Source organism: Zonotrichia albicollis, chromosome 30 (genome assembly GCF_047830755.1).
Source record: "Zonotrichia albicollis isolate bZonAlb1 chromosome 30, bZonAlb1.hap1, whole genome shotgun sequence".
Lineage (NCBI taxonomy): Eukaryota > Metazoa > Chordata > Aves > Passeriformes > Passerellidae > Zonotrichia > Zonotrichia albicollis.
In genome coordinates, this window is record NC_133848.1 from 5,573,733 (window position 1) to 5,595,840 (window position 22,108).

Below are 22,108 nucleotides of genomic sequence, written 5' to 3' on the forward strand. Positions count from 1 at the left end.
AACACCAGGAATGGACCAGCGGCAAATGGAGGACAGGGTTGGTGTCACCTGGAAACATCAACCAGGGCATCAATAATAAATAAATAAATAAATTTATTTATTAGTTAGTAACTGTATTAATTGGGGATTGTATTAATTAATTAAGAGAATGAATTATAAAGATATTAAATGATATCTTTGTGGGATTGGGGTATGGGAAAGGAACAGCGGGAATGGGGCGAGGAGCAAAGGGGGGACAGGGTTGGTGTCACCTGGAAACATCAGCCAGGGCATCAGAAAAGGTGATTAAATAATAAATAAATTAATTAATGCATTGATTAATTAATGTATTCATTGGGGATTGTGTTAATTAATAAAGAGAATAAATTATAAAGATATTAAATTATATTTTTGTGGGATCAAGGTACAGGAAGGGAACACCAGGAATGGGCCAGCGGCAAAGGGAGGACAGGGTTGGTGTCACCTGGAACCATTGCCCAGGCTATCCAAAAAGGCCAGTAAATAATGAATAAATAAATTAATTTATTCATTAATAAATGTATTAATTGGGGAATGCGTTAATTAATAAAGATAGTCAATTATAAAGACATTAAGTGAGATCTTTGTGGGAAGGGATTTTGGGGTGTCCAGGGGGGATTTTAGGGGTGTCCAGGGGGATTTTAGGGGTGTCCAGGGGGATTTTGGGGTGTCCAGGTGGGATTTTTGGGGTGTCCAGGGGGATTTTGGGGGTGTCCAGGGGGATTTTGAGGTGTCCAGGGGGGATTTTGGGGTGTCCAGGGGGATTTTAGGGGTGTCCAAGGGGATTTTGGGGTGTCCAAGGGGATTTTGGGGTGTCCAGGGGGATTTTAGGGGTGTCCAGGGGGGATTTTGGGGTGTCCAGGGGGGATTTTGGGGTGTCCAGGGGGATTTTAGGGGTGTCCAGGGGGGATTTTGGGGTGTCCAGGGGGATTTTGGGGTGTCCAGGGGGGATTTTTGGGGTGTCCAGGGGAATTTTGGGGTGTCCAGGGGGGATTTTGGGGTGTCCAGGGGGGATTTTAGGGTGTCCAGGGGGATTTTGGGGGTGTCCAGGGCGGATTTTGGGGTGTCCAAGGGGATTTTAGGGGTGTCCAGGGGGGATTTTGGGACGTTTTGGGAAGCTGGGAAGGGCTCTGGGGTTACCTTTGCTCGGTCAGGATTTCCAGAACGTTCTCTGCCAGCCAGATGTTCTTGGCAGTGACGTCCCCGCCTGGGGAAACAGAGGGGGAAAAAGAGCTGGGGATGGAGGAGCTGAGGGGATTTGGGAATGGGATGGAACAGGGGATTTGGGAGCTGGGATTTGGGATGGGGATTTGGGAACTGGGGTTGGAGGAGCAGAGGGGATTTGGGAACTGGGATTTGGGAGCTGGGATTTGGGAGCTGGGATTTGGGAGCTGGGATTTGGGAGCTGGGACAGGGGGATTTGGGAGCTGGGATATGGAACAAGGATTTGGGAGTTGGGAGATGGAGCAGAGAGGATTTGGGAGCTGGGATGTGGAACAGGGATTTGGGAGCTGGGATTTGGGAGATGGGATATGGAACAAGGATTTGGGAGCTGGGGGATTTGGGAGCTGGACAATGGAAAAGGAGGATTTGGGATCTGAGAGATGGAGCAGAGAGGATTTGGGAGCTGGGATGTGGAACAAGGATTTGGGAGCTGAGGGATTTGGGATGGGACAGGGGGATTTGGGAGCTGGGATGTGGGAGCTGGACAATGGAAAAGGAGGATTTGGGAGCTGGGATGTGGAATGGGGATTTGGGAGCTGGGATTTGGGAGCTGGGGGATTTGGGAGATGGTATTTGGGAGCTGGGAGATGGAGCAGAGAGGATTTGGGAGCTGGGATGTGGAATGGGGATTTGGGAGCTGGGGGATTTGGGAGCTGGGGGATTTGGGAGCTGGGATGTGGGAGCTGGACAATGGAAAAGGAGAATTTGGGAGATGGGATTTGGGAGCTGAGGGATTTAGGAGATGGGATTTGGGAGATGGGGGATTTGGGAGCAGGGATGTGGGAGCAGAGAGATGGAGCAGAGAGGATTTGGGAGCTGGGATATGGAAAAGGAGGATTTGGGAGCTGGGATTTGGGAGCTGGGATGTGGAATGGGGATTTGGGACGGGACAGGGGATTTGGGAACTGGGATGTGGGAGCTGGACAATGGAAAAGGAGGATTTGGGAGCAGGGATTTGGGACGGGACAGGGGATTTGGGAGCTGGGATTTGGGAGCTGCCTGCTCCCATCCCTGTGACCCCAGGGAGGCTCCTCATGGAGACCAGGGGAAAACTCAGGGAAAAATCAGGGAAAAACCAGAGAGAACCAGGGGAAAAAAAACCAGGAAAAATCAGGGAAAAACTAGAGAAAAACCAGGGAAAATCAGGGAAAAATCAGGGAAAAACCAGGGAAAATCAGGGAAAAATGAGGGAAAACCAGGGAGAACCAGCAGGTCCAGACCATGGTGGCAGTGAAGGGCAGGGAGTGAGGGCCAGCGGACACGGGGCCTTCCCAGGGCTGCATTTCCAGGGGTTCCTTTCCCAGGAACCTTTCCCAAGGCTCCTTTTTCAGTGATTTTCCCATTTCCCCCTCCCGGCGTTCATTTCCCAGGGACACAATTCCCGCTCGGGAACACGGAAGAGGCTCCGGAAGGGCGGGAGCGGGGCGGGGATGCCGGGAGTCCCCAGGGATGGGTGATGGGGGATGGAGGATGGAGGAGGAACCGGCGGCTCCTCCTCCTCCTCCTCCTCCTCCTCCTCCTCCTCCTCCTCCTCCTCCTCCCATCCCCTGCCCGTCCCGGGAGCTCCCGCCTGGGAATGATCCCAAGGATTCCTTGCCCAGATCCTGAGGGATTCCCTGCTCAAATTCTCAGGATTTCCCAGCTCAGATCCCGGGGATTCCCAGCTGATCCCGATCTGATTCCTGGCCCAGATCCTGAGGGATTTCCCAGCCCAGATCTGGGGCATTCCCAGCTCAGATCCCAAGAATTCCCAGCAATTCCTAGCTCAGATCCTGAGGCTTCCTGACTCAGATCCTGAGGGATTCTCAGCTCAAATCCTGAGGGATTCCTGGCTCAGATCCCAATCAGGGATTCCCAGCTGATCCCGATCTGATTCCTGGTTCAGATCCTCGGGTATTCCCAGCCCAGATCCTGAGGATTCCCTGCTCAAATCCTGAGGGATTCCCAGCCCAGATCCTGAGGGATTCCCAGCTCAAATCCTCAGGATTTCGCAGCTCAGATCCTGAGGGATTCCCAGCCCAAATCCTGAGGGATTCTCAGCAATTCCTGACTCCTATCCCAGCAATTCCCAGCTCAGATCCTGAGGATTCCCAGCCAAAATCCTGGGGATTCTCAGCAATTCCTGACTCATATCCCAGCAATTCCTGGCTCAGATCCTCAGGATTCCCAGCCCAAATCCTGAGGGATTCCTGGCTCAGATCCCAGCAATTCCCAGGTCAGATCCTGAGGATTCCCAGCCCAGATCCTGGGGATTCTCAGCTCAAACCCTCAGGATTTCCCAGCTCAGATCCTCGGGCATTCCCAGCTCAGATCCTGAGGGATTCCCAGCAATTCCCAGCTCAGATCCCAAGGATTCCTGACTCAGATCCTGGGGATTCCCAGCTCAGATCCTGGGGATTCCCAGCCCACATCCTGAGGGATTCACAGCTCAAACCCTCAGGATTTCCCAGCCCAGATCCTGAGGATTCTCAGCTCAAATACTGAGGGATTCCCAGCTCAGATCCCAAGGATTCCCAGCAATTCCTGACTTATATCCCAGCAATTCCCAGCCCAGATCCTGAGCATTCCCACCATTCCCGGCATTCCCAGCCCCCATTCCCACCACTCCCAGCCCCCATTCCCAGCATTCCCAGCATTCCCAGCATTCCCAGCATTCCCAGTACTCCCAGTTCACATCCCAAGGATTCCCAGCGATTCCCATTCCCCCAGCTCACCTGCAATCTGTTTCATGAAGGTCATGCACACCCCGTCAGCCCCCAGCACGCCGCTCTTCACCAGCTCCCGCAGCAGCCACAGCAGCTGGGCAGGGAAATGGGGGGGTCAGGGACCCCCAAAAACCCCCAGGGACCCCCAAAAACCCTCAGGGACCCCCCAATCCCAGCCACTGCAGCTGAATATGGAAAATTTGGGATCAGAGATCCCAGGGACTCCCCAAACCCCCCCCAGGATCCCCAACCCACCCACAGCAGCTGAATGTGGAAATGGGGGGGTCAGGGACCCCCAGAGACCCCCAAAAACCCCCAGGGACCCCCAAAACCCCCAGGGACCCCCCCAATCCCACCCACAGCAGCTGGGCAGGGAAATTGGGGGGTCAGGGACCCCCAGGGACCCCCAAAAACCCCCCAGGGACCCCAATCCCAGCCACAGCAGCTGGGCAGGGAAACTAGGGGGTCAGGGACCCCCAAAAACCCTCAGGGACCCCCCAGTCCCACCCACAGCAGCTGAACATGGAAAATATGGGGGGTCAGGGACCCCCAGGGACCCCCAAAAACACCCAGGGACCCCCAGGGACCCCCCAAAACCCTCAGGGACCCCAATCCCACCCACAGCAGCTGGGCAGGGAAATTGGGGGGTCAGGGACCCCCAAAAACCCCAGGGACCCCCAAAACCCCCCCAGGGACCCCCCAATCCCACCCACAGCAGCTGGGCAGGGAAATTGGGGGGTCAGGGACCCCCAAAAACCCTCAGGGACCCCCAAAAACCCCCAACCCACCCACAGCAGCTGGGCAGGGAAAATATGGGGGGGTCAGGGACCCCTAAAAACCCCCAGGGACCCCCAAAAACCCCCAGGGACCCCCAAAAACCCCCAGGGACCCCCCAGTCCCACCCACAGCAGCTGGGCAGGGAAATTGGGGGGTCAGGGACCCCCAGGGACCCCCAAAAACCCTCAGGGACCCCCAAAACCCCCAGGGACCCCCCAAAACCCCCCAAAAACCCCCAGGGACCCCAATCCCAGCCACCACAGCTGAACATGGAAAATCTGGGATGCCAGGTGGGACACAAAATTTTGGGTGGAACAGGAAATTCCAGATGGGGACAGGATGTACAGGAGAATTCCAGGTGGTACAGAAGAGTCCAGGTGGGACAGAAAATTCCAGGAAAATCCAGGTGGGACACAAAATTTTGGGTGGAACAGGAGAATTCCAGGTGGGACAGGAGATGTTGGGTGGGACAAGAGGTGCCAGGAAATTCAAGATGGAACATGAAATTTTGGGTGGGACAGGTGGGACAGGAGATTCCAGATGGGACAGGAGATTCCAGGAAAATCCAGGTGGGACAGGAGATTTTAGGTGGGACAGGAGAATCCAGGTGGGACAGGAGATGTTGGGTGGGACAGAAGAGTCCAGGTGGGACAAGTGGGACAGGAGATTCCAGATGGGACAGGATGAACAGGAGAATTCCAGGTGGGACAGAAAATTCCAGGAAAATCCAGGTGGGACACAAAATTTTGGGTGGAACAGGAGATATTTGGTGGGCCAGGAGAATCCAGGTGGGACAGGAGAATTCCAGGATGGACAGGAGAATTCCAGGTGGGACAGAAGAGCCCAGGTAGGACAGGAGATTTCAGGTAGGACAGGAAATTTTGGGTGGGACAGGAGATGCCAGGTGGGATGGGAAATTTTGGGTGGAACACAAAATTCTAGGTGGGACAGGAGAATTCCAGGAATTTCCAGGTGGGACACAAAATTTTGGGTGGGACAGGAGATTTTCAGTAGGACACAAAATTCCAGGTGGAACAAGAGATTTTAGGTGGGACAGGATGGACAGGAGAATTCCAGGTGGGACAGAGGAGTCCAGGTGGGACAGAAAATTCCAGGAAAATCCAGGTGGGACAGAAAATTTTGGGTGGGACAGGAAATTCCAGATGGGACAGGATGGACAGGAGAATTCCAGGTGGGACAAGAGATTTTAGGTGGGACATGAGAATTCCAGGTGGGACAGGAAATTCCAGGAAAATCCAGGTGGGACACAAAATTTTGGGTGGGACAGGAGATTTTGGGTGGAACAGGAGAATTCCAGGAGATGTTGGGTGGGATAGAAGAGTCCAGGTGGGACAAGTGGGACAGGAGATTCCAGATGGGACAGGAGAATTCCAGGTGGAACAAGAGATTTTAGGTGGGACAGGATGGAAAGGAGAATTCCAGGTGGGACAGGAAATTCCAGGAAAATCCAGGTGGGACACAAAATTTTGGGTGGGACAGGAGATGCCAGGTTGGGACACAAAATTCCAGGTGGAACAGGAAATTCCAGATGGGACAGGATGGACAGGAGAATTCCAGGTGGGACACAAAATTCCAAGTGGAACAAGAGATTTTAGGTGGAACAAGAGATTTTAGGTGGGACAGGAGAATTCCAGGTGGGACAGAAGAATCCAGGAAAATCCAGGTGGGACACAAAATTTTGGGTGGAACAGGAGATTTTGGATGGGCCAGGAGAATTCCAGGTGGGACAGAAGTGTCCAGGTAGAACATGAAATTTTGGGTGGGACAGAAGGTCCCAAGTGGGACAGAAAAGTCCAGGTGGGACAGGAGATTTCAAGTAGGACACAAGAGTCCAGGTGGAACAGGAGATGCCAGGTAGAACATGAGATTTTGGGTGGGACAGGAGATGCCAGGAAATTCAAGATGGGACACGAAATTTTGGGTGGGACAGGTGGGACAGGAGATTCCAGGAGATGCTGGGTAGGACAGGAGATGTTGGGTGGGACAGAAGAGTCCAGGTGGGACAGAAAATTCCAGGAAAATCCAGGTGGGACACAAAATTTTGGGTGGGACAGGAGATTTTGGATGGGCCAAGAGAATCCAGGTGGGACAGGAGAAATCCAGGTGGGACACAAAATTCCAGGTGGAACAGGAGATTTTAGGTGGGACAGGAGAAATCCAGGTGGGACACAAAATTCCAGGTGGAACAGGAGATTTTAGGTGGGACAGGAGAATTCCAGGTGGGACAGAAGAGTCCAGGTAGGACAGAAAATTCCAGGAAAATCCAGGTGGGACAGAAAATTTTGGGTGGAACAGGAGATTTTGGATGGGCCAGGAGAATCCAGGTGGGACAAGTGGGACAGGAGATTCCAGATGGGACAAGAGGGAAAGAAGAATTCCAGGTGGGACACAAAATTCCAGGTGGAACGAGAGATTTTAGGTGGGACAGGATGGACAGGAGAATTCCAGATGGGACAGAAGAGTCCAGGTGGGACAGAAAATTCCAGGAAAATCCAGGTGGGACACAGAATTTTGGGTGGGACAGGAGATTTTGGGTGGAACAGGAGAATTCCAGGTGGGACAGGAGATGTTGGGTGGGGATAGAAGAGTCCAGGTGGGACAAGTGGGACAGGACATTCCAGATGGGACAGGATGGACAGGAGAATTCCAGGTGGGACAGAAAATTCCAGGAAAATCCAGGTGGGACACAAAATTTTGGGTGGAACAGGAGAATTCCAGGTAGGAGAGAAGAGTCCAGGTAGAACAGGAAATTTTGGGTGGGCCAGGAGAATCCAGGTGGGACAGGAGATGTTGGGTGGGACAGAAGAGTCCAGGTGGGACAGAAAATTCCAGAAGAATCCAGGTGGGACGCAAAATTTTGGGTTGAACAGGAGATTTTGGATGGGCCAGGAGAATTCCAGGTGGGACAGAAGAGTCCAGATAGGACAGGAGATTTCAGGTAGGACAGGAAATTTTGGGTGGGACAGGAGATTTTCAGTAGGACACAAAATTCCAGGTGGAACACGAGAATTCCAGGTGGGACAGGAAATTCCAGATGGGACAGAAAATTCCAGGAAAATCCAGGTGGGACACAAAATTTTGGGTGGAACAGGAGAATTCCAGGTGGGACAGGAGATGTTGGGTGGGACAAGAGGTGCCAGGAAATTCAAGATGGAACATGAAATTTTGGGTGGGACAGGTGGGACAGGACATTCCAGATGGGACAGGATGGACAGGAGAATTCCAGGTGGGACAGAAGAGTCCAGGAAAATCCAGGTGGGACACAAAATTTTGGGTGGGACAGGAAATTCCAGATGGGACAAGAGGGGAAGAAGAATTCCAGGTGGGACACAAAATTCCAGGTGGGACAGGAGATGCCAGATGGGACACAAAATTCCAGGTGGAACAGGAGATTTTAGGTGGGACAGGAGAATTCCAGGTGGGACAGAAGAGTCCAGGAAAATCCAGGTGGGACACAAAATTCCAGGTGGAACAGGAAATTCCAGATGGGACAGGATGGACAGGAGAATTCCAGGTGGGACACAAAATTTTGGGTGGGACAGGAGATTTTCAGTAGGACACAAAATTCCAGGTGGGACAGAAGAGTCCAGGTGGGACAAGTGGGACAGGACATTCCAGATGGGACAGGATGGACAGGAGAATTCCAGGTGGGACAGAAGAGTCCAGGAAAATCCAGGTGGGACACGAAATTTTGGGTGGAACAGGAGATTTTAGGTGGGACAGGAGATGTTGGGTGGGCCAGGAGAATCCAGGTGGGACAGGAGAATTCCAGAAGGTCCCTGACCTGTGTCCTGCAGGTGTCCTGCAGCTTCAGGTACTTCTCCATCAGGATGTGGTTGATCTTGTTGAGGACGATGTTCATCCCATCCCTGCTGACCAGCGCCAGGTCCCGGTAACACTGAGGGCAAAAAATGGGGAAAAATGAGGAATTTATGGAAAATTCAAGGATTTTTGGGAAAAACCAGCCCAGGAATGGATGGAAAATTCAAGGAGTTTTGGGGAAAATCCAGGAAATTCCATGGAAAACTCATCCTGAGCAGGGAATGGATGGAATCCATTGCCAGGATGAAATCCTCAGTTTCCATGAGGAAATTCCCAATTTTCCATGACAAATCCCAATTTTCCATTATAAAATTCCCATTTCCATGACAAATCCCAATTTTCCATTATAAAATCCCAATTTTCCATTATAAAATTCCCATTTCCATGACAAATCCCAATTTTCCATTATAAAATTCCCATTTCCACGACAAATCCCAATTTTCCATGAGGAAATTCCCAATTTTCCATGATCAATCCCCATTTCCATGACAAATCCCAATTTCCCATTATAAAATTCCCATTTCCATTATAAAATTCCCATTTCCATGACAAATCCCAATTTCCCAGGACAAATCCCAATTTTCCATTATAAAAATTCCCATTTCCATTATAAAATTCCCAATTCCCATGAAAAATCCCAATTTTCCATGACAAATCCCAATTTTCAACGAGGAAATTCCCAATTTTCCATTATAAAATCCCAATTTTCCATTATAAAATCCCAATTTTCCATTATAAATCCCCAATTCCCATGAAAAATCCCAATTTTCCATGACAAATCCCAATTTTCCATGACAAATCCCCAATTCCCATGACAAATCACAATTTTCCATTATAAAATTCCCATTTCCATGAGGAAATTCCCAATTTTCTATGATCAATTCCCATTTCAACGAGGAAATTCCCAATTTTCCATTATAAAATCCCAATTTTCCATTATAAAATTCCCATTTCCATGACAAATCCCAATTTTCCATTATAAAATTCCCATTTCCACGACAAATCCCAATTTTCCATGAGGAAATTCCCAATTTTCCATGACAATTCCCAATTTTCCATTATAAAATCCCCATTTCCATGAGGAAATTCCCAATTTTCCATGACAAATTCCCAATTCCATGAGGAAATTCCCAATTTTCCATGACAAATCCCAATTTTCCATGACAAATCCCAATTTCCCATTATAAAATTCCCATTTCCATGACCAATCCCAATTTTCCATGAGGAAATTCCCAATTTTCCATGACAATTCCCAATTTTCCACGATCAATGCCCATTTCCATGACAAATCCCAATTTTCCATTATCAATTCCCATTTCCATGAGGAAATTCCCAATTTCCCATGACAAATCCCAATTTTCCATTATAAAATCCCAATTTTCCATGACAAATCCCCATTTCCATGGCAAATCCCAATTTTCCATTATAAAATTCCCATTTCCATGAGGAAATTCCCAATTTTCCATGATCAATCCCCATTTCAACGAGGAAATTCCCAATTTTCCATTATAAAATCCCAATTTTCCATTATAAAATCCCAGTTTTCCATGATCAATCCCCATTCCCATGACAAATCCCAATTTTCCATTATAAAATCCCAATTTTCCATGACAAATCCCAATTTTCCACTATAAAATCCCAATTTTCCATTATAAAATCCCAATTTTCCATTATAAAATTCCCATTTCCATGAGGAAATTCCCAATTTTCCATTATAAAATCCTCATTTCCCAGGACAAATCCCAATTTTCCATGATCAATCCCCATTTCCATGAGGAAATTCCCAAATAATTCCCCAAAAATTCCCAGTTTTTCCCAATTTTTCCCAGATTTTCCCAGATTTTTCCAATTTTTCCCAGGTTTTCCCATTTTTTCCCATTTTTTCCCAGTTTTTCCCAATTTTTTCCCATTTTTTCCCAGTTTTTCCCAATTTTTTCCAAATTTTTCCAATTTTTTCCAATTTTTCCCAGTTTTTCCCAGATTTTCCCAGATTTTTCCAGATTTTCCCAGATTTTCCCAATTTTTCCCAGATTTTCCCAATTTTTCCCAATTTTTCCAGTTTTTCCCAGATTTTCCAATTTTTCCAATTTTTCCCAGTTTTTCCCAGATTTTCCCAGTTTTTCCAATTTTTCCCAGTTTTTCCCAATTTTTCCCAGTTTTTCCCAGATTTTTTCAGTTTTTCCCAGTTTTTCCCAATTTTTCCCAGATTTTTCCCAGATTTTTCCCCAGATTTTTCCAAATTTTTCCAATTTTTCCCAGATTTTCCCAGTTTTTCCCAGTTTTTCCCAGTTTTTCCAATTTCTTCCAATTTTTTCCAGTTTTTCCCAGATTTTCCCAATTTTTTCCAATTTTTCCCAAGTTTTTCCAATTTTTCCCAAGTTTTTCCAATTTTTCCCAGTTTTTCCCAGATTTTCCCAATTTTTCCCAGCTTTCCTCAGATTTTCCCAGTTTTTCCCAGTTTTTCCCATTTTTTCCAGTTCTTCCAAGTTCTTCCCAGATTTTCCAAGTTTTTCCAGATTTTCCCAGTTTTTCCTAGATTTTCCCAGTTTTTCCCAGATTTTTCCAATTTTTCCCAGTTTTTTCTCATTTTTTCCCAGTTTTCCCAATTTTTCCCAGTTTGTCCCAGTTTTCCCAGTTTTTTCTCAGTTTTTCCCAGATTTTCCCAGATTTTTCCAGTTTTTCCCAGTTTTTCCCAGTTTTTCCCAGTTTTTCCCAGTTTTTTTTCCCAGTTTTTCCCAATTTTTCCCAGATTTCCCAATTTTTCCCAGTTTTTTCCCAGTTTTTCCCAGATTTTCCAGTTTTTCCCAATTTTTCCCAGATTTTCCCACTTTTTCCCAGTTTTTCCCAGATTTTCCCAGATTTTCCAGTTTTTCCCAGATTTTCCAATTTTTCCCATTTTTTCCCAGTTTTTCCCAGATTTTCCCAGATTTTCCCAGCTTTTCCCAATTTTTCCCAGATTTTCCCAATTTTTCCCAATTTTTCCGAGATTTTCCAACTTTTTCCAGTTTTTCCCAGTTTTTCCCAGATTTTCCCAGATTTTCCAGATTTTCCCAATTTTTCCAAGTTTTTTCCAATTTTTTCCATTTTTTCCCAGTTTTCCCAATTTTTCCCAGTTTTTCCCAGTTTTTCCCAGTTTTTTTTCCCAGTTTTTCCCAATTTTTCCCAGCTTTTCCCAGTTTTTCCCAGTTTTTTTCCCAGTTTTTCCCAGATTTTTCCTCACCTTCTGGGCCTGGGCTGGCTCTGTCAGCACCAGGGTGAAGAGCCCCAGGCAAATCTCCTCGTGCTGGGGGGTCCCTTTGCAGATCTGGGAGGGGAAAAAAAATCCCAAAAATATTCCCAAAAATTCCAAAAATATTCCCAAAAATTCCAGGTGAGTTCCCAAAATCCCAATTCCCCGTTCCCGGCAGGGAATTCCCATTTTCCAGGATGAAATCCCAATTTCCAGCAGAAATTCCCAATTTTTCCAGTATTAAATTCCCATTTTTTCCAGTATAAAATCCCCATTTTTCCAGTACAAAATCCCCATTTTTTTCCAGTAGAAAATTCCCATTTTTTCCAGTATAAAATCCCCATTTTTCCATTCATAAATTCCCATTTTTCCAGTAGAAAATCCCCATTTTTCCAGTATAAAATCCCCATTTTTCCAGTAGAAAATCCCCATTTTTTCCAGTATAAAATCCCCATTTTTCCAGTAGAAAATCCCCATTTTTTCCAGTATAAAATCCCCATTTTTCCAGCATAAAATCCCCATTATTTCCAGCATAAATTCCCATTTTTCCAGTAGAAAACTCCCATTATTTCCAGTAGAAAATCCCCATTTTTTCCAGTAGAAAATCCCCATTTTTTCCAGTAGAAAATCCCCATTTTTTCCAGTAGAAAATCCCCATTTTTCCATTCATAAAATCCCAATTTTCCCCAGTAGAAAATCCCCATTTTTTCCAGTATAAAATCCCCATTTTTCCAGTAGAAAATCCCCATTTTCCCCAGCATAAAATCCCCATTTTTCCAGTATAAAATCCCCATTTTTTCCAGTATAAAATCCCCATTTTTTCCAGTATAAAATCCCCATTTTTCCAGTAGAAAATCCCCATTTTTCCAGTAGAAAATCCCCATTTTTCCAGCATAAAATCCCCATTTTTCCAGCATAAAATCCCCATTTTTCCATTATAAAATTCCCATTTTTCCCAGTAGAAAATCCCCATTTTTTCCAGCATAAAATTCCCATTTTTTCCAGTAGAAAATCCCCATTTTTCCAGTATAAAATCCCCATTTTTTCCAGTATAAAATCCCCATTTTTCCAGTAGAAAATCCCCATTTTTCCAGTATAAAATCCCCATTTTCCAGTATAAAATTCCCATTTTTCAGACTCACGTGGGCGTTGAGGGCGTCGTTGGCCTCGCGCTCCGAGAGGCCGCTGGTCAGCGAGGAGACGATGCCAACACAGCGCTCCAGGCGCTGGAAAATGGGGAAAAAATGGGGAAAAATGGTGAAAATGAGGATAAAATGAGTGAAATTGGGGAAATGGGGAAAAAGAGGAAAAAAACTGGAGGAAAAACGGAGGAAAAATGAAGAAAAACGGGGGAAAATGGGGGAAAAAATGGAAGAAAAGTGAGGAAAAATAGGGGGAAAGATGGGAGAAAATGGGACAGGAATTGGAAAGAATGGGGGAAAATTTGGGGAAAATGGGGGGAAAAATGGAGGAAAAATGGAGAAAAATCGGGGGAGAATGGGGGAAAAAATGGAAAAAAAAGTGGAGGAAAACGTGGGGAAAAATAGGGGTAAAATGGGAGAAAATGGGAAAGGATTTGGAAAGAATGGGGAATAAAAATTGGGGGGGAATGGAAAAAAATGGAGAAAAAATGGAGAAAAAAATGGAGAAAAAATGGAGAAAAAAAGGGAGAAAAAAAGGGAGAAAAAAGGGAGAAAAAAGGGAGAAAAAAGGGAGAAAAAAGGGAGAAAAAATGGGAGAAAAAATGGGAGAAAAATGGGGGAAAAATGGGGGAAAAATGGGGGAAAAATGGAGGAAAAATGGAGGGAAAATGGGGGAAAAATGGGAGGGGAAAATGAGAAAAACAGGGAAAAATGGAAAAAAAATGGAGGAAAACATGGGGGGAAATGGAAAGAAATGGGGAAAAAATGGGGGGAAAATGGGAGAAAATGGGGGGAAAATGCGAGAGGGAAATGGGGAAAACTGAGAAAAAAACGGGGAAAATCAGAGGAAAAACAGGAGGGAAAAAAAGGGGAAAAATGGGGGGAAAACAGAGGGAAAAGGGGAAAAAAAGAGGGAAAATTGGATAAAAATGGGGAGGAAAGAGGAGAAAATTGGGGAAAAATTGGGAGGAAAATGGGGGAAAATTGAGGAAAAAATGGGGGAAATTTTGGGGATTTGGAAGAATTTTTGAGGAAATTTTAAGACATTTCGGAGCAGGAGCATGCGCAGATCCGCGCCCCCAGCCCGGTACCCCCGGTACCCCCCGTTATTCCCGGTATATTCCTGGTATATCCCCGGTATCCCCGCACCTCCTCCAGCTCATCCTTGGAGTCCAGCAGCGAGCTCACCAGCAGCTTCCCGGCCGCCGCCGCCCCCGCCTTGCCCTTAGCGAGCTCCATGGCCCGGGACGGGCGGCGGGAGGCGGCGGCCGCGGTCGGTGCTCGGTGAGGGAACGGGAGCGGAGCGGCCCCGGGGGCACCGCGCGGTTCCGGCGCGGTTGCGGCGCTGCCGTGCGGGGCTCGGAGCCGCTGAGCGGAGCCCGGGCCGGGCCGGTCCCGTTTGGGCCGGGCCCGGTGAGGCGGCGGCGGCCGGAAGTTACCGGAGAGCGACGGAGGAGCTGGGCCGGAAGCGGAAGCGCGGCGCGGGAGGAAGTCCCGCCCTTCCCTCCTCCGCCGGCCAATGGAAGGGGAGGGATGGGTGTGAGTGACAGCGCGCGGGGCGGGGATTGAGGGGAGGGGCGTAGCGGCGGGTTGGCCAATGGGATTGAGGGGCGGGGCTTGTGTAGGGAGCAGGCTCCGCCCACCCACAGGGGCGGGGAAAGCGCGCGAAAAGCCCCGGGAGAACCGGGAACACCGGAATGAACGGGAATAACCCGGAAACGGACCGGGAACCCACCGGGAACACCAGAATGAACGGGAATGGCCGGCAAACCGCTGGGGAAGCCCGAAATCACCGGGAATAACCGGGAAACCCTTGGGGAACCCCTCGGGAACCCCGAAACCACCTGGAACCCCCGGGAAACGCACCGGGAGCCCACCGGGAACACCGAAATCACCGGGGAACCCCCTCGGGAACACCCCGGGAGCCCTAAAATCAACGGGAACCTTCCAGAACCCCCCTCCCCGGAACCCCTCGGGAACCCCGAAATCACCGGGAGCCCCCAAATCAACGGGAACCCACCGGGACCCTCAAAACCTCCCGGGAACCCCGAACCCACCAGAAATGCCCCCCGAGGCCCCCAAGAACCCCCCCCAGGAACCCCAAAACCTCCCATGAACCCCCCGGGAACCCCCAGAAACCTCCGGGAACCCCAAATTCACCGGGAACCCTCCCGGGACGCCCCCCCCCCCCCAAAAGGAGACCCCCGGGTGCTTCCACAGCAGCTTTATTGCAAACGGGACCCCCGGTTTTGGGGGGCACCCCCGGTTTTGGGGGGACACCCCCAGATTGGGGGGACACCCCCGGTGCCCCCTCAGGGTGTGCAGGGATTTTGGGGAGCCCCGCAGCCCCCGGTGCAGATTTGGGGGTGACCCAGCCCCCGTTCCATGGTCCCCGGTGCAGATTTTGGGGTGCAGGTTTTGGGGTGCAGGGATTTTAGCGTGACCCAGCCGCCGTTGCTGGTCCCGGTGCCGATTTCGGGGTGCCGATTTCGGGGTGCCGATTTCGGGGTCACCCCCCGCGCTCCCCCAGCAGCCAGTAGGTCCTGAGCTTGCCCTTGCCCTGGGGGGGGAACCCCGAGTTTGGGGGGACCCCTGGGTTTGGGAGAACCCCAGAATTTGGGGGGGTGGGATTGGGGATGCGCTGGGATTTGGGGTGTGGGGGATTTGGGGGTATCCCGGGTTTGGGGGGGTTTTGGGAGGGATTAGGGGGACCCCGGAGTTTTGGGGGACCCCGGGGTTTGGGGTGAGTGATGGGGATTTGGGGGCCCCCAGAAATTGGGGTGTTTGGGGGAGATTGAGGGGACCCCAAGGTTTGGGGAGGATTTGGGGTTTGGGGTGCAGGGGAGGGTTTGGGGGGACCCCGGGGTTTGGGGGAGATTGAGGGGATTTGGGGGACTCCAGGGTTTGGGGTGGTTTTGGGGGTCTCAGAGCAGTTTCGGGGGTATTGGGGCAGTTTTAGGGTGTCAGGGCAGTTTTGGGGATATTGGGGCAGTTTTAGGGTGTCAGGGCAGTTTCGGGGATATTGGGGCAGTTTTGGGGTCTCAGGGCTGTTTTTGGGGTCTCAGGGCAGTTTTAGGGGGGTTTCAGGGCAGTTTTTGGGGTCTCAGGGCTGTTTTAGGGGGGTTTCAGGGCAGGGCTGTTTTGGGGCTATTGGGGCAGTTTTAGGGGGGTCTCAGGGCAGTTTTGGGGGTATTGGGGCAGTTTTGGGGTGTCAGGGCAGTTTTAGGGGGGTCTCAGGGCAGTTTTGGGGGTATTGGGGCAGTTTTGGGGGGGTTTCAGGGCTGTTTTAGGGGGTATTGGGGCAGTTTTGGGGGGGTCTCAGGACTGTTTTTGGGGGTATTGGGGCAGTTTTGGGGTCTCAGGGCAGTTTTGGGGTCTCAGGGCTGTTTTTGGGGGTATTGGGGCAGTTTTGGGGTCTCAGGGCAGTTTTGGGGTCTCAGGGCTGTTTTTGGGGGTATTGGGGCAGTTTTGGGGTCTCAGGGCTGGTTTTTGGGGTCTCAGGGCTGGTTTTGGGGGGGTTTCAGGGCAGTTTTTGGGGGTATTGGGGCAGTTTTGGGGTTCAGGCCTCACCTTCATCTCCACGTCCCCCCTGAGCTCCAGCTCGAAGCCCCCGAACTCCTCCAGCACGGCCTTGGTGACCCCCGAGATGTGGATCTTCAGGGCTGGGGGGGCGGCACCATCAGTGTCCCCAAAGTGTCCCCAAAGTGTCCCCAGGGTGACCCCACAGTGTCCCCAAGGTGACCCCAGGTGGTCCCCAAGGTGAGATGTGGATCTTCAGGGCTGGGGGGGGTGGCACCATCACTGTCCCCAGAGTGTCCCCAAAGTGTCCCCAGGGTGACCCCACAGTGTCCCCAAGGTGACCCCAGGTTGTCCCCAGGGTGACCCCCGAGATGTGGATCTTCAGGGCTGGGGGGATGGCACCCTCAGTGTCCCCAAGGTGTCCCAAAGATGTCCTCCCAGTGACCCCAGGCTGTCCCCAATGTGACCCCAGGGTGTCCCAAAGATGTCTCCATGGTGTCCCCATGGTGTCCCCAATGTCCCCATGGTGTCCCCAATGTCCCCACAGTGCCCCCAATGTCCCCAAGGTGTCCCCAATGTCTCCATGGTGTTTCCACCCTGCTCACCCTCCCCGCTGGACTCCATGTGTGACATGGTGTTCACAGTGTTCCTGTGGTGTCCCCAGGTGTCCCAAGGTGTCCCCAAGGTGTACCCATGGTGTCCCCAATGTCCCCAGGTGTCCCCAGGTGTCCCCATTGTGTCCCCAATGTCCTCAGGTGTCCCCAATGTTCCCATGGTGTCCCCAATGTCCCCAATGTCCCCAAGGTGTCCCCAATGTCCCCATGGTGTCCCCAATGTCCCCAAGGTGTCCCCAGGTGTCCCCACCCCGCTCACCCTCCCCGTTGGACTCCATGTGTGACGCGGTGTTCACGGTGTCCCTGTGGTGTCCCAGGTGTCCCCAATGTCCCCAGGTGTCCCCAATGTCCCCAGGTGTCCCCAATGTCCCCATGGTGTCCCCATGGTGTCCCCAGGTGTCCCGCCCCGCTCACCCTCCCCGTTGGACTCCATGCGTGACGCCGTGTTCACGGTGTCCCCGAACAGGCAGTACCGCGGCATCTTCAGCCCCACCACGCCCGCGCACACCGGGCCTGGGGACACCTGGGTGTCACCGCTGGGGTGCCACTCCCGTCCCCATTCCCATTCCCATTCCCATTCCCGTCCCCATTTCCCCATTCCCATTCCCATTCCCGTCCCCATTCCCATTCCCGTCCCCATTCCCAATCCCATCCCCATTTCCCCATTCCCCTTCCCAAACCCATCCCCATTCCCCATTCCCATCCCTGTTCCTGTTCCCACCGGTGTGGATGCCGATGCGCAGCTCCATTTCCCATTCCCATTTCCCATTTCCCAATCCCATTTCCATTCCCATTCCCAATCCCAATCCCATTTCCCATTCCCCTTCCCAATCCCATTCCCATTTCCCACTTCCCAATCCCATTTCCCATTTCCATTCCCAATCCCATTTCTCCATCCCCATCCCCATTCCCACCAGTGTGGATACCAATGCCCATTCCCCATCCCCATTTCCCAGTTCCCATTCCCATTTCCCATTTCCCCATCCCTGTTCCCATTCCCATCCCCATGACCGTTCTCACCGGTGTGGATACCAATGCCCATTCCCCATTCCCATTTCCCGTTCCCATTTCATTTCCCATCCCTGTCCCCATCCCCATTCCCATTCCATTTCCCATCCCCATTCCCATTCCTATTTCCCAATCCCATCCCCATTCCCACCACTGTGGATTCCCATCTCCATTCCCATTCCCCCATCCCCGTTCCCATTCCTGTCCCCATTTCCCTGTTCCCATTTCCACCAATGTGGATGCCAATGCCCATTCCTGTTCCCCATTCCCATTTCCCGTACCCATTCCCATTCCCATTTCCCATTCTCATTCCCGTTCCCAATCCCGTTCATCCCCACCGGTGTGGATGCCAATGCCCATTCCCATTTCTCATTCCCACCAGTGTGGATTCCCATCTCCATTCCCATTCCCATCCCAATCCCATTCCCATCTCCATTCCCATTTCCAATCCCATTCCCATCCCCATTTCCAATCCCATTCCCATCCCCATTTCCCCATCCCCATTTCCCCATCCCCATTTCCCCATCCCCATTTCCCCATTCCCATTTCCCCATTCCCAATCCCATTTCCATCCCCATTTCCCCATTCCCAATCCCATTTCCAATCCCATTCCCATTTCCCCATTCCCAATCCCATTCCCATCCCCATTTCCCCATTCCCATTCCCCTTTTTCCCGTTCCCATTCCCGTTTTTCCCGTTGTTCCCATTCATCCCCACCGGTGTGGATGCCGATGCCCGTTCCCCGTTCCCATTTCCCATTTCCCATTTCCCATTCCCGTTTTTCCCGTTGTTCCGGTTCATCCCCACCGGTGTGGATGCCGATGCCCGTTCCCCGTTCCCATTCCCATTTCCCATTCCCAATCCTATTTTTCCCGTTCCCATTCCCGTTGTTCCCGTTCATCCCCACCGGTGTGGATGCCGATGCTCGTTCCCCGTTCCCATTCCCATTCCCCATTCCCATTCCCAATCCCATTTCTCCCATTCCCATTCCCCAATCCCATTCCCAATTCCATTTTTCCCATTCCCGTTTTTCCCGTTGTTCCCGTTCATCCCCACCGGTGTGGATGCCGATGCCCGTTCCCCGTTCCCATTCCCATTCCCATTCCCAATCCCATTTTTCCCGTTCCCATTCCCGTTCATCCCCACCGGTGTGGATGCCAATGTGCAGCTCCAGCCGCTCCCGGGGCCGGTGGCGGATGCCGATGCCCGTTCCCATTTCCATTTCCCACTCCCAATCCCATTTTTCCCGTTCCCACTCCCGTTGTTCCCGTTCATCCCCACCGGTGTGGATGCTGATGCCCGTTCCCCGTTCCCATTCCCATTTCCCATTCCCGTTTTTCCCGTTGTTCCCGTTGATCCCCACCGGTGTGGATGCCGATGCCCATTCCCCATTCCCAATCCCATTTTTCCCGTTCCCATTCCCGTTTTTCCCGTTGTTCCCGTTCATCCCCACCGGTGTGGATGCCGATGCGCAGCTCCAGCCGCTCCCGGGGCCGGTGGCGGATGCGGAACGAGCGCACGGCCTCCAGCAGCGCCAGCGCCATCCGCGCCACCTCCCGCGCGTGCAGCTTCCCGTTGCGCACCGGCAGCCCCGACACCACCATGTACGCGTCGCCGATGGTCTCCACCTGCGGCGGGATGAGCCACGGGAATACCGGGAATACCGGGAATTCCATAGGGAACGGCCCCGGGAATTCCGCGGGGAACAGGAAGGAACGGCCCCGGGATAGGAAAGAGCAGTCCCGGGAATTTCGCGGGGAACAGGAAGGAACGGCACCGGGAATTCCACAGTAAACGGCCCCGGGATAGGAAAGATCAGTCCCGGGAATTTCGCGGGGAACGGCCCCGGGAATTCCGCGGGGAACAGGAAGGAACGGCCCCAGGAATTCCGCAGGGAACGGCCCCGGGAGTTCCGCGGGGAACAGGAAGGAACGGCACCGGGAATTCCACAGTAAACGGCCCCGGGATAGGAAAGATCAGTCCCGGTAATTTCGCGGGGAACGGCACCGGGAGTTCCGCGGGGAACAGGAAGGAACGGCACCGGGAATTCCACAGTTAACGGCCCCGGGATAGGAAAGACCAGTCCCGGGAATTCCATAGGGAACGGCCCCAGGAATTCCGCGGGAAACAGGAAGGAACGGCACCGGGAATTCCGCAGTTAACGGCCCCGGGATAGGAAAGATCAGTCCCGGTAATTTCGCGGGGAACGGCCCCGGGAGTTCCGCAGGGAACGGGCCCCGCAGGACAACGGGAACGGCCCCGGGAATTCCATAGGGAACGGCCCCGGGAATTCCGCGGGGAACAGGAAGGAACGGCACCGGGAATTCCACAGTTAACGGCCCCGGGATAGGAAAGACGAGTCCCGGTAATTTCGCGGGGAACGGCCCCGGGAATTCCCCAGGGAACGGGCCCCGCAGGACAACGGGAACGGCCCCGGGAATTTCGTGGGGAACGGCCCCGCGGGACAACAACGGGAATTCCAGGAATTCCACAGGGAACGGCCCCGAGAAGGGAGGGAACGGCCCCGGGAATTCCACAGGGAACGGCCCCGGGAATTGCACAGGGAACGGCCCCCGCGGGACAACGGGAGAACAACGTGAATTCCTGGAATTCCGCAGGGAACGGCCCCGGGAATTTTGGGAATTCCACAGGAAACTGCCCCGGGAATTCCGCGGGGAACGGGAGGGACCAGCCCTAGGAATTCAGCGGGGAATGGCCCCGCAGGACAACGGGAATTCCGGAAATTCCACAGGGAACGGCCCCGGGGAAGGGAAGGGAAGGGAAGGGAAGGGAAGGGAAGGGAAGGGAAGGGAAGGGAAGGGAAGGGAAGGGAAGGGAAGGGAAGGGAAGGGAAGGGAAGGGAAGGGAAGGGAAGGGAAGGGAAGGGAAGGGAAGGGAAGGGAAGGGAAGGGAAGGGAAGGGAAGGGAAGGGAAGGGAAGGGACGCTCTGTGAATTCTGCAGGGAACGGCCCCCGCGGGACAACGGGACAAGCGCCGCGAATACCGGGAATTCCACAGGGAACAGCCCCGGGAGGGGAGGGACCAGCCCTGGGAATTCTGCACGTTGAGCATGTTGAGTGTATCCCTACCTGTCCCTAAGTGTCCCCAAGGTGTCCCCAAGGTGTCCCCTCACCTTGTAGGCATCGAAGTTGTCAATGATGGCATCAAAGCAGGTGTAGACATCATTGAGCATGTCCAACACATCCCAGGTGTCCCTACCTGTCCCTACCTGTCCCCAAGGTGTCCCTAGGGTGTCCCCTCACCTTGTAGACATCGAAGTTGTCAATGATGGTGTTGAAGTCATTGAGCATGTCGAATGTTGAGCATGTCCCTACCTGTCCCCAAGGTGTCCCCAGGGTGTCCCCTCACCTTGTAGACATCGAAGTTGTCAATGATGGCATCAAAGCAGGTGTAGAGCATGTCCAACACATCCCAGGTGTCCCTACCTGTCCCTAAATGTCCCCAGGGTGTTCCCCTCACCTTGTAGACATCGAAGTTGTCGATGACGGTGTTGAAGTCATTGAGCATGGCCAATGTTGAGCGTGTTGAGCACGTCCCTACCTGTCCCCAAGGTGTCCCCAAGGTGTCCCCTCATCTTGTAGACATCGAAGTTGTCAATGATGGCATCAAAGCAGGTGTAGAGCATGTCCAACACATCCCAGGTGTCCCTACCTGTCCCTAAATGTCCCCAGGGTGTCCCCGAGGTGTCCCCTCATCTTGTAGACATCCAAGTTGTCAATGATGGCGTCAAAGTCATTGAGCATGGCCAATGTTGAGTGTGTTGAGCATGTTGAGCATGTCCCTACCTGTCCCTAAATGTCCCCAGGGTGTCCCCTCATCTTGTAGACATCGAAGTTGTCAATGATGGCATCAAAGCAGGTGTAGACATCATTGAGCATGTCCAACACATCCCAGGTGTCCCTACCTGTCCCTAAATGTCCCCAGGGTGTCCCCAGGGTGTTCCCCTCACCTTGTAGACACCAAAATTGCCGATGATGGCGTCAAAGTCATTGAGCATGGCCAATGTTG

At 51.8% G+C, this 22,108-nt stretch overlaps 2 protein-coding genes across 2 annotated transcripts in view; both read right to left on the reverse strand.

The window, feature by feature from the left end:
* INTS3 (integrator complex subunit 3) overlaps nt 1-14,433 on the reverse strand; it is a 60,681-nt gene extending 46,248 nt beyond the window's left edge. Inside the window, exons 1-6 of the mRNA XM_074529725.1 lie at nt 14,088-14,433; nt 12,939-13,022; nt 11,788-11,871; nt 8,530-8,643; nt 3,957-4,041; nt 1,159-1,225 (exon numbers count right to left, since the gene is read on the reverse strand). Of these exons, the coding sequence (XP_074385826.1) occupies nt 1,159-1,225; nt 3,957-4,041; nt 8,530-8,643; nt 11,788-11,871; nt 12,939-13,022; nt 14,088-14,177 (524 nt within the window). The 5' untranslated portion in view covers nt 14,178-14,433. The remainder of the gene's footprint in view (nt 1-1,158; nt 1,226-3,956; nt 4,042-8,529; nt 8,644-11,787; nt 11,872-12,938; nt 13,023-14,087) is intronic.
* Nucleotides 14,434-15,302: 869 nt separating this feature from the next.
* The window catches only part of NPR1 (natriuretic peptide receptor 1), a 28,089-nt gene continuing 21,283 nt past the window's right edge, over nt 15,303-22,108 (reverse strand). Inside the window, exons 18-21 of the mRNA XM_074529724.1 lie at nt 19,533-19,707; nt 17,486-17,584; nt 16,509-16,600; nt 15,303-15,498 (exon numbers count right to left, since the gene is read on the reverse strand). Coding sequence (XP_074385825.1) covers nt 15,448-15,498; nt 16,509-16,600; nt 17,486-17,584; nt 19,533-19,707 — 417 coding nt within the window. The 3' untranslated portion in view covers nt 15,303-15,447. The remainder of the gene's footprint in view (nt 15,499-16,508; nt 16,601-17,485; nt 17,585-19,532; nt 19,708-22,108) is intronic.